We start from the raw sequence: 12,842 nt of genomic DNA, 5'->3' as shown, positions 1-12,842 counted from the left end.
ACTTTTTATCTTAGGGCCACAGATTGCACAATACTGATCATAAATGATTGGAATATTAATATAAAAGTCAGGCAATAGGACTGTATACTTGTGATCAATAATATCTCAAATGCTTAATTGTGCACTAAAAAAATTTTTTTCCTTGCTGTTGTTTGAAAGATGCCAAATGTATAAACTAGTCTGTAAAATGAAGATCATTTGTTCTCAGACTGACCTATCCGCCTCGCTTCAAGTGATGCATTTTTGACACAAATGTGTCAAGTTAAAACATTGAAGTGTGAAGATGACACAGTGGTTTCCGTATTACAAAAAAAGGTGGTAAGAACATGCTGCTAGCTGTCTTTGTCTCATGCACAGGCCTGTAAAAATGTGATACCCACAAAAGTCAGTTGAGGCAGTGTTAAATGATGTAACATAATTACTGTAGTGTAGGTAAGATACTGTAAGACATAAAGCAGGCAATGTTTTGTATTAGCTTATTCTTAGTGGATGTAGCTCCAAGAGAGGTCTGATCATATGACTGTAGAGCTGATGTTTGAAGGTCTGAGCTACTTTCTTTCTGTATTGTAATCTGTTTCACCTTTTTTAGAGTGCCTATTTATAAAAGCAGCCATGCCTTGCACTTCCTTTTGCAGAACAGACGAGACGTCATCTCGTACCTCTGAGAGAGTTTGAGGTTTACGCATCTAAAGATTATATCAAATCGGAGTGTCAGTTTCTCCCTTTCAGTTCAGTAAACTCTTCACTGACAGCAGCACTTAGACTGTTGATCAGACCTCTTGACCAACATGGGTGTTTGTGAACTGTGGTTCGTTCTGCTTCTGCTGCTACCTGCATATAACAACAGCCAAGGTACTGTACAGGAACTATTTTTTTTTTATCATTTATCATTTAAGACTGCCATTGTTTTCTAATCATCTTTGGTTTAAATAGACCAACTAAATATTTCATACTGACTTTTATGACTGTTTCTTTCAGTGACTGATGTGAACACCACTGGGAGACAACCATATGTTGCTAAAATATGCACCAATGAAACCAAGACTCTCACACTTATAATATGTAAGATCAACACAGAGAGGATCAGAGGACCAGAGTGTAACCTGATGTATCGCATTGAACACGGCTTTAATCATGGATGTGACTCCAGGTTCAGACTCATGAAAGAGAATCAAACTATATTTCTTCACCTGACCAGTTTAACACCAGAGGATAGTGGGAACTACAGCTGTGATTGTGTATATCCTGGATATACAGAGACTCTCCATCTTAACATCACTGTGGAAGGTAAACACAAGTTATATATTTCTCCTCATACTTTTGGCTATATGTATGGTGATTTTTATTTTATTGATTTGATTGTATTGTTAACATGACAGTATGATGTTTATACAACATGCAGTAATTATAACAGAAATATTGTACTTGAAACAGCATTAGTGTTCACAGTAACATTGATTTTGGTCTTGGCGGTGGTCATTTATTAGCGTTTCATATGCAGATTTCAACAATGAAAAATTTCAGTTACATCTTACCTTTTTTTGTTTTGCAATTAGAGAAAATTCCATTGCCATTTATCTGACAACAAGTTTTTGTTTTTTTAGAGGATGAGGAGGCACACGAGTCCACAAAAACATCAATTACCAGTTCTGTTATTGGTGTGATTGTATTCATCATTATAACTGGAGTTATTCTAAAATGTATCCACAGAAGAAAAAATAACAGGTGAGAGACTTTAATAGTCATATTTTATATTTTTAATACATTCTCATTTGTTGCTTCATGACTTAAAAGCATCAGGTGCTCTTAAACATTATGATTATATGGACTGTGGTTCATTAATATGCAGTGTTTTCATCACCTGTTGTCATTTTGTAAATCAGGTATATTATTTAAAAAGTACTTTTCTTTAAAAATATCACCTCTCATGCATGTTTATCTCAGTTTAAGTGGCTTTGACCTCACCACAGTCACATACTGTAACAAGATCTTGACTTCCACGTTCATATGACACAATGAGGGAAGACGTGCTGTTTCGTTTCCTGTCTTGTCTAATAAATTCAAAGTGCAAGAAGGTCAAGATTTTTTTCTAATGAAGTGCTCTTTTGTCTGTTCAACTAACAGAATACAGGAAGAGCCGCTGAGCAGTCCTACAAACATGGTACAGTACAGAAAAGTGTATTATTTCATCCACTTCATGACTACTGTTCATTTAACTTCATTCATTTTTTAATGTTTATCTGCAGGAGCTTCAAGACATTGAGCCGTACAGCACCTTCACACAAACACGGTGTGGCCTTTATTCAACTGTCAAAGTACAATGCCCTAACACCAATAATTCAAATATGATTACATGAAATGAGACAAATTGAGGGACTTTTTTTTATCAGAGCTGCAATGAAACTAAACTGTATCCGTGTCCATGGTTACTGTTGAGTAATACCTCAAGATGTCCACATGGTAGCACTATTTTTGCTTTATTAGATGTACACTCATATTTAATTCTAACAGCTGTAAAACGTACATAGCAGTGTATTCTTTTTGTATGTTTTATCTCTTAAAATGAACCCAGTAAGGATAATATATAATAATATTGTCTACCAAGTGTAATGGTCAAAATCTGCAAAGTATCTTATAAATAAACATGTCCTTTTTTAATGTCAGTTTTTATTTTCAGTTTTCCAACTCTGGTTCAAATAGTTTAATCATTTTGGAAGAGTTTAACATATCCTAATTAGACTTAATGGTCAACTTTTCATTTTGAGGCTTTAATTAGCTACACACTTTTATATGTGGCTATGTGTTGTTTATTCTAATAATATAAACACAGTGTGAGTCATAACTTGGGGTTGTTTGGGGGTCTATTTTTGTTTAGATTTTTTTTAACATTATGTACTGTACAAACATACATTTACTCTTGATGAATCACCTTTAGATAGCTTATTTCCATTGAAATATTTTTCTGAGGTTTTAGTAGGAGGGCAACACTTTTATATCTTATATTTAACATACAATAATACCACTGCTCTGTTTTTGTGACTTTAGAGTTCTTATTTGAATGAATTGTAGTTTACATATATTAATTCAGCAACAACATGCAGTGTTGTGACTGTAGTGAAAACCTCCAGATGACCAGTAGATGTCGCTCCAGTATATGTTAATGAAATGCTGTTGTCTACCTGTAGCTGCACTTTGATCAAATCAGCACAGAGAGGTCATCTGCTGTTCATTTTAGAGAATTACACTTTAAGCTTTAGTGATGAACAGGAAACTTTCATCTCTCTGAGTGAAACAATCCTCTATTTCACTGCTGACCTGTTCCTCCCTGATAAGATCAAATAAGATAAGATAAGATCACATCATAACAAGATTCCGTCACAATGGCGCCAAAATAGTGCAAAAACTGCAACAAGTGCTGAATATAAAAATAATAAAACAGGGGAAATAAAATAAATACAAGCAGTGGAAATTTTAAAAGTGTTGTTTTTAGTTGTAGTTTTAAGAAAGGCTGACACAAACACCAGAAATTGTGTCCTAGTTTGCATAAAAGGCAAATCCTCCAAAATGTTTTCTTATTATAAAACTATCTCTACAATCAAGAGGATCCAACCAACCAACATTTTCACTGAAAAGGCAATCTGAGAGCATCATGCGTACTTCCCCATCTTATTGTTTTTGTATATAGGCTGAGTCAAAATAATTCAACAAAATGTGATGAATTTTCCTGAACGTGGTATGTCAGAACTATCTTTGGTATTCTGCTAATATACTACAGCTGTATGCCTAGCCATTTTTACCTGGCTGGTCACGTCCTCCCTTTCGCTTAGCTGTCACTTTCCATATAAGGAAAACGCCACAACAAACCACAACACAGTTCATTCAATTGTCATCCGGGCACACACAGGTCAAGTTATTTTAGCTTTCTATTAATAGTAGAAATTGCAAATTAGAGTTAAGCCCAGTAGTGAGCGTCCAGAGTGGTGGAAGACGGGTTGGATCCCATCTGTAAAGGTAGGAGCTGTTAGTTTTTATATTGCCCACGCTTTAAAAGTGACAAGTTTCTTTATGATGTGAGTCCAGCAGGTGGCACTAGAGCCGCACCTATTTAGCAGGTGTGACCATAGCTGAGGTGGAATGAAACATATCAGTATCTACTCTACTGAAGACCATCTCATGATGCTTTTAATACACTTTTGCTTTATTATAGGGTAGTTTGATACTGTTTTGCCTACAGCCTGTTCTACCCTTTGTCCTTTTTTCTTCTTTTTTTGTGCCAAATTCTACTGTTATTTTGTCATTTCTGGTTTAGCATATTCTTAATTTATTTGTGGCATTGCCTATCTTTGTTTTGCGTGTCAAACCCACTGTGCACTCTCGATCCTTTTAAATGTACTAATCTGTCTGTGCTACATCATTCAGGCTGCATAGCAAGGTCATCTTTTCAAAGCCTTACTGGTCTGTCAGCTTCTCAGCCCGACAGTCACCCAATTTCATGTGCTACCTCAGGCAGTGCCATCAAACACTCATTGAATGGTGCCTTGACCCCCACTTCCCTTTTGTATGGAGGACTGAGGGGGGATTTGTCTGGTCTGGAGGTATCATTGCTGCACTTTATTTCTTGGAATAGGAAATGTAGAACTTTTTAGGGCTCCAATTTAAATCTTGTTAACATAGTCAGGTGCTGGTCATTTGGTTTACTGTGCACCTGCATGCAGATTAGGGTGTTTATTTGCACTGAGAGTGTGTGAGTGTGATGTTGTGAATGTGGTGAAATACACCTGGATAAAGGCAGTCCTGGAATAGTCTGCCTGTCTTGTAAGGAATATTTTAGATTATTTGGCATTTCAGGATCTCCATATGGTGCTATTTTAAAATCTGAATACCTGCTTTACATTTATCCATGCGTTATACAGAAGCCAGTTTTGTCAGAGTTGATTGATATGACTCTGATTAGCTGTTCTGAAACTGAAAACTCTGATTTCTCTATCTCGGGGTTAATCAGCTGTAAGAGCCATTTATCAAATTGTTTGCTTTTGCTGGGTTTCTTGTTTTTTTTTAATCTGATACACTTTTTGCACAGCAGATAGCAGTTATCTGTTATCTGTATCTGCTCTTAAAGGAAGGAGGGTTAATGCAGCCAAGTGTGCAAGCCATGGCGTCTGCTGTCACGTAGCAGTACCCAATGTTTAAAACATCTGGACATTGTAATGGGTTGGTGATGATTTTTAAAACAATGACACTAATGACTGAATTGGTTCCGTCCTTTGTTTTATACATTCCTTTTTATGCAAATCCATGGTCTAATCTCTGCACTTTCAGTTTCACTCTACAAACACACAGACAGGCCAAAATTATGCTGTTGTTGTTGTTGTTGTTGTTGTTGTTGTTGTTGTTTTCTCTCTGGTCTTCCCCTGATAAATGTGATATTATTCCCTATTTACAGAAAAAGAACTAGGTCTGGAAAACCCCTACTTCAGTGAATAATGTATTCTTCTGTTCTACACTCCTAAGCAAACATATACTGTCTCCAATTGATTTACACATCCTGAATTTTCTTTTGGCTTGGAAAGGGCAATGATCTGGGTCAGACCAGTGGCAGGGCTCCAGCATGTCTGATTATGTGTCGATTCTCTCAGCATGATTGAGGAAAACGAGTCAGCTTTCTTTAAATAAAGTTGCAAAGTAAGTGCTTCTGTGCGTGACAAGGTCTGCATTTCTCAAACACAGTCACGCATTTTAAAGCATGATTATATGTTTGTCTTGGCTCTTACTGACTATGACTATGCAGTATTAAAGGCCTATCTCAATAAAGGGAAACTAAACTGATAATAATTCAGTATCCTGTTTCCAGCTTGAGAGCTTTATTTGGTGCCAAAAAAGTCCAAATATGTGTGTCCCTTTTTCCTCTTTGTAGCAGTGCTGATACTAGCCGTTATTCAGATTTTAACAATTACTCTGCATGAAATTTCATTATCTGACAAACCTGACCCACACAGAAATATTAAACAAAGAATTGGACCATAAGAGGCTATTTTATAACCCTGTATATCTTTGCATGAAGTTGCAATGCATCATACTCTAGGGCCTGTCTTCCCTAAATCCTGCATAAACACACCAGCACAAACAAACCTTTGGAGAAATAAAAAAGGTTACTGAAGAAGCCATGGCTTGAGAAACTCATTTGAGCCCTTTTTTTTATTTAATTTTTTTTTGCAAATCACTCAAAGATGCTCAAAACAATCTAAAGTTGATTTACTGTCAACTTTACTGTAACTTTTTAATTTTACTGTAACTGTTAGTTACTGTCAACAACTGGTTGCATAGAGATAAGTTTAAAAGTAAAGGAAGTGGCAACTGTGACCAAAATAGCAGATACTTTCCGGTCTTATCTGTAAATGAATGGTCTGGTATATGATAATAGCAAACAGTTTTAGCATTGTGTTCTGGTTTAAAATTACATGTCTTAGCTGCCAGGTAGGACAGGTACTTCCCAGATGTAATTTATCACTTGAAATGGATTTTTTGTAATTTCAAAATTGGGTATACTGCTGCAGAAGACTTTGCACTTTGAAACATATAATCTGTAATATACTCATTAACCTGTAACACACCTATAAAGTACAGTCAGACTTGGAAGCACTTTGAGTTGTCTAATCTTGATGATTCATTAGATTTATGAGGTTATAATGAGTAAAGAGAATATTGAAAATGATACTGGTTTGCCTCAAAGTATTCCCATCAGAAGTACATTCATCATCATTTTTCCCAGACTTTGAGTCAATTGATTGCCTAAACAAATGTTTGGCGCTCTGAAGTAACCCTTCCAGGAAGTAGTTAGGTTATTTCCTAGCAAGAAATTGAAGAGGAATTATGCAGCAACTCCCATCCCCCCCATACTGTTTGATAAACAATATTTCATGAGAGACTTAACTATATAAGATTAGTAGTTGTATCTGGGACAACAAACTCACAGAGGTGGTTTAGAGGCCACGTCAGGAAGGCAGCATCTTGGGTTCAAATCTGATCTGGTGCTTCTGTTAACATGTGACCTCTGTTTGTCTATCCTGTTGTGTATCAAGTGAAAAATGCAGGAAGGAAAACAGCATCATTGCACAAGATTCCAGTCGCATTGTACTGAATGTTTGTTAGATTTCCTGATGATATTAATCACAGGATGCTTCTGACCTCTGGAAAGTTTGGTAACTACAGACACCACTGTGATTAATATATACAGTATGCATGGCATTCCTGGGATTTCTGAAACGTGACTTGTTACACTGTCATGACTGGAATGTAACTATGATAAAGTTATTTGAACAGAAGGCAAGACAAGGAAAGGCAGCTTTATTTATATAGTGCATTTCATACCAAGGGGCAACTCAATGTGCTTTACATAAAAACCAACATTCAACAGCAAGAATTGGAAGCATAAAAACATACAATAAAAAAATAAAATAAAAACCCAATAATGAAAATGCAAAGGTTCATATCAAGCAGAAATTGTGTTGCCTTTATTGTTGTAATCATCCTATACTAAAATACGGTTCCAAAATTGCACCATATAATAAAAATTGCGTAATATTAGCAGTTGACTCAGTTTTTGGGAAGCTTTACAGTATGATTGATGTTTCTTACAGCTTATCACTAATAAGTATTGCAGTACTCCTAAGGAGAGTGGACTTTCCTACTATTGACTTCACTTTGAGTTGGCTGCCATGAGTTTTCTTGTAAGGTGGGAACACCTAAATATTAAGTGTTACACACGTGTTTACCGTCATGAAAATCTGATTCAAACATGGACTCCCCAAGAGAACGGTGCTTTTAAAACCTCAAACTGCAAAATGCGCAAATGCTCCGGACACTTCCTCTTTCTGGGACTTTTCTGACCACTTGAGATTACTGGAGTTGTCAACATTACAGTAAGTATACAGTTTGCTGATCATTACAGTAGTGTTATTAGAAGTAGAAATATGAGTAATTAGAGATTAGAAGTGTGAATCAATATCAGTTTCAGAGTGTCAAATGAGGAAGAAATAAGCCCAGGCTTGTTTTTTGTTCCTTTATAGTGTTGCAAGAGTGAATAATAGACTTATTGGGGTCCACGGTCTGTTTTTACATCTTCTACAATAGTTTCTATCCAAGTGCACACAAATAATTTGCATTATTAATTAAAAAGAAAAAAGACCAAGATGATACATTTGGCTAAAAGCAGTCATGGTAGAAATATTCAAATCAGCACAAGTTGCAATACCAAACATTTAAAAATACTTAATTACAAGTAAATGTCCTGCATTCAAAGTTTCATATGTTTAAGTCATAGACTGGTTTAAGTAAGGGGGTTTGGCTGTGGCTCAGAAGGTAAAGCGGGTCGTCCTGTAATTGGGAGATAGGTGGTTCGATTCTCAGCTCCTCCAGTCCACATGTTGACGTGTCCTTTGACAAAGATACTGAACCCCAAATTGCTCCCAATAGCTGGGTGAAGGGGATTTGTAGTGTAAAAGCACTTTGAGTGACTGGCTGACTTGAAAGATGCTGTAAGGGCAATCTGCTTACCATTTAAGTATGGAAGTCATAGCAACTAAATGTGCTTAAAATATCTCAAGTATTAATTACGAAGAATTACATTTGTGTTGTTGTAGTAGTATTGATATAATATGTAACAAGTTCTTTATTGTGATTAGTCAAAGTGGAGTTACTGGTACAACAGTAAACTACAGTTTAATGTATGATAATCCATCAAATTTTAAAATCTGATCATACATTTTGTCTGTAAAATCTTAATCTTAAATAAAATGTGCAGAGTAATACTTCACTCAAGTGACTGCCAGTAAATCAGCACACTTGTAATCAGCACCTACACAGCAAAGTCCCCACTCATAGTTTCTCTTTCTCTTTGGTGCTTAAAAGGCTGCACTGCTGCTGAACTGTCAGTGTTGTTTGTACGTCAGTGGAGGAAGATGTTGAAGTTCCTGATACTTACCAGTTTTCTGTTGGAAGGTGAGTGACACTGGAGATGGAAGAGAGACAAACCTCCTCTACATTCATTCTAGTAGCTTTATTAGTAGCATACAGAACAGAGTACAGCCTTTTTTTTATAGTAATGTAGCTTATATTGTTTTATTGTATTTTGTAAATCCTAATTGTTTTATTCTTTTTAAAATATTTTTTCCTGATTAAACTGAAAGTTAAAGCTTATTCATGCATTATGAGCATATATGTATAACAAATTGATATTTATATGTAACATAACAAATGGATATTTTACCTTGAGTCTGCTCTTAGAGACACTGTTTCTTTTTTCAGTTTGTACATCGCAGATTACTGGATATGGAAACAAAACAGCTGATTACGGCGGTGATGCACATTACCATTGCACACTGGAGAACCCAACAGGTGATCATATTCTCCTTCTCGTATCTTCTGCAACCTGGTTTATAATGTTTCATTGGTGTAATTTCTCTCTCCTTGTGTTAGAATACAAGATATGTTTTATATAACTTGAGATGTTTTCCCTCTGTAAATACTGACTGGAGGATTGCCATTTGGGATTACCCACAGGTGTGCTCCAGGTCACATGGCAGAGGTTGTTCAAGGATCAGTCCATAGAGAATTTGGCAACCTACAGCAAGCGGTTTGGAGAGCAAGTGAACGATCCTTACCAGCAAAAGTTGATGTTCACAAAGGCGTCTCTCAGCTCAACATCTATCGTTTTGAGGAATTTAACATGGGAAGATGAAAGCTGTTATATTTGCTCGTTCAATGCCTATCCGGAGGGTTCCCAAAGAACACAGATTTGCCTCACAGTGCAAGGTAAATTACAGGGAAACCATACATGTCGATGGAAAGAGACTTTTTTTAAAATTATTAGGAAAGGTTTCTGTGATTGATTCTGTGAATTCTAACCACAAGCACCCAAATGATCAAATAGTCTTTTGTAAGGATAGCTGGAAAAAAATGGCTGAGGTTCTCAAAAATGTTTCAATTCTCTATCAAGGACTATCCGAGGTGAAAACTGCCGTGCAAGTTCCCAGCCCAGAACAAGAGGATAAAGATGTGAAAGCTGTGTTTAGCTGCTCTGCAACAGGTAAACCAGCTCCCACCATTCAGTGGCAGGTTTCACGTCCTGCAACCGACTCAGAAGAAACAGAGACTATCACCGTAACGAACAGTGACCACACGTTTACCAGCAGCAGCAACATCACACTGAGAGTATCTGCAGACTGGAGGGGAAATGTAAATTGCCTGGTGAATAGTGGAAGGAGGGGACAGAGGCTGGAGTCGATTCCTTTTCCTTTACGTGAAGGCAATGAAGAGGACATTATAGAGGAGGGTATGCATATCAATCATTTTGTATAGACTGTTTTACTTTAACATCAACTGCTGTGTTTTTAACTGGTATTAACAATATATATTTAGTGAACTGCCCAATGACAGAAGGGGCTACTAGACTTTTCTGAAGACCAGTGTCTGATTCATTAGAGAGTGACTTACCTAAGAGGTTGTAGAAAATTCCCCTCTTCCCTGTCATTGACTGGATGTGATGTCACTGTATAGTGTGACGTCAAACAGAAACAGGTTTATAGTGGGATGCCTGGAAGATATATGAATCCCAGATGACTCATTACTCAACCGGAAACCCAAGAAAATTACTGAAATTTAAGTCATATTGTTTGAAGGGAAAAAGCCAATTTGAGACATGATGCAATAAACAACAGTGTAGAGTCTATTCTGTATTTCAAAGTGCAAATTGTAAATGTTAAGAACAGGTTATTACTGTTCTTCATGGCCAGTCAGCTGTGCAGTGACTCAGGTTCAGTTTCATTTGTTGCTAAGTTTCATGTTCAAGAGAAACACCCAGTGAGTTTGTTTAGCTCTCCAGGGAGGTTACATGACAGATCTATACACAGATAAAGTTGGGGAAGTTGTGTCAACATTTACAATTCAGAATGCAACCATAAACTTTTCCCGCCTTCCTCTTTTCGGGGAATGTCATTTGATGTATTACTGCACTGAAACAGACTAACCCTGTGTCTTTTTTTCTTTTCTCCAGGTGGAGGACGGTCTTTATTATGGATTGCATTTGCGATTACTATTGTAGTGTTGTCCTGCATTATTGTTACTGTTGTGATCAAGAGAAAAAGGTGAGGTTTTGCATGATAAAAATCTATCCAGTTGCACAATATCATGTCTTTTATGTGTAATTGGCTTTCCACAGTAAAATAAACTCTGCTTTTCTTTCTTCCTTGCAGGTCAAAGCTTGACAGAAGACCTGACATCGTTTAAAGAACTTTAATTAAGAAGTCATTTTTCACCATCTTGGACTATCACTTTTCAAGCATGCAAGCATTACAAAAATTAGCATTTCTTTGCTTCTAAACTTGAGGGATGTAACAGTCAGTTAAGCTAAAATCTGCGATCCAAGATGCATGTACTCATGCATTGTGTTTTGAAAACCTACCTTCTATTTGCATTTCTTTTAGATTGCAATATTAAGCACTTTATCTTTCTTTATGCAGTTTCAAGCAGCTACATTTAGAATGTAAAAAGTCAGTTGACATAACTAGTGTTTCATAGGAGTATTATATTTGTTATATTAGCTGTCAGTAAACAAGATAGTGTGACTCTTGATTGTAAAACAGTGCAATTTAATATATCAAACAAGTCTAAAAGCTGGTTGAGATGTTTCCTTTTTGTCATAGCGATCATGTGAATACACAGGAAATTAGATGACTTTTACTTGATCAGTGGAGCAAGAAACTGAGGGGGTGAGTCAGAGAACAGTTGTGACGAATATGTATGTCAGGGAGTGCTTAACATTTGGTATGACAAATGTTTCAATGTAAGCACAGGAAACAGGAAGCAGGAAAAAGAATTCGGGGGAAGTTGAAAGCAAAGTAGGTTGAAGCCTTGAGGTTGTGTTTTGATGGCACTTCATGGCACTGAGCCACAGACAGATCTAAGAGTACTGTGGCGCCATCTAGTGTGCATATTGGAAAAGAACAGAGATTACAATGGCATTTATGAGGACTGAAGTAACCCAAACTGTGCTTTACTAAGGCATATAATTCAAATTTCTGTTAAATTGGGATGCCTTCCTTCTTAATTTGTATACTGTTGAAATGTGAAGTTAGTAAGAATATATTAATATTCATCTATTGTGTGTTGTAAAGTTTGAATTAGAGATAATATATTATGTAATGGACATTTGTATTTGTATATGTATTTTGTTCTTTTTTGTGATTTTGCACTTTAATGTTTGTGTATTCTTAGAAAATGTATTTATGTAAGAACACATCTTTGTCAATTACTTATGTGTATTTTTGCGATGTGATCTTTGCAATAATTTCCCCTCGCTTTTCCTCTGTATGTTTATTTATTTTTTTATTTATTCGTGTTCAGCTAATTAAAAATGCCATAAGGGATTTACACTTGTGTATAATGGTGTTGCAGCTTTGATGAACAGAATCAGCTTTACTGTGAAAAAGACCAGATCACAAGTTTTCAAATGCAGCTTCACTGAGAAATAGGAAAGTCAATGCAGACAAATGATCTCACAGACATGCAGTGTTTAAACCAATGAACAAAACTTAATTCTCCTTGAAATGTTGGTTGCAACATGATTATTGTTTTTCTTCATTTCATTCATGTGCAGTGAAGAGTTGTTTGTCCAGTGATGAAGGCTGCAGTATGTCTCTATCTGGAAACCCAGCAAACATTCACATCACTCAAATTGTATTGCTCATGTAAAAAGTTTAAAATGGCATATTGGAAAGGACTAACGTTATGCATATGTGACGCATACATATAACAACATATAACATTTAACTAGGCCTATACATATT

The 12,842-nt window shown here is 36.2% G+C and overlaps 1 protein-coding gene across 1 annotated transcript; it reads left to right on the top strand.

The window, feature by feature from the left end:
- Positions 1-788: 788 nt before the first annotated feature.
- On the top strand, positions 789-11,283 carry LOC134006552 (uncharacterized). Its single transcript, XM_062445468.1, has 11 exons — positions 789-852; positions 979-1,287; positions 1,605-1,725; positions 2,125-2,161; positions 2,247-2,315; positions 8,949-8,997; positions 9,304-9,393; positions 9,559-9,810; positions 9,995-10,330; positions 11,051-11,141; positions 11,250-11,283. The coding sequence occupies exons 1-11, from the start codon at positions 789-791 to the stop codon at positions 11,281-11,283; spliced, it is 1,452 nt and encodes a 483-aa protein (XP_062301452.1).
- The last annotated feature ends 1,559 nt before the right edge of the window (positions 11,284-12,842 follow it).

This window comes from Scomber scombrus, chromosome 24 (assembly GCF_963691925.1).
Source record: "Scomber scombrus chromosome 24, fScoSco1.1, whole genome shotgun sequence".
Taxonomy (NCBI): Eukaryota; Metazoa; Chordata; class Actinopteri; order Scombriformes; family Scombridae; genus Scomber; species Scomber scombrus.
Note: the sequence above shows the minus strand (reverse complement) of the source record. Positions and strands in the feature narration are given on the sequence as shown.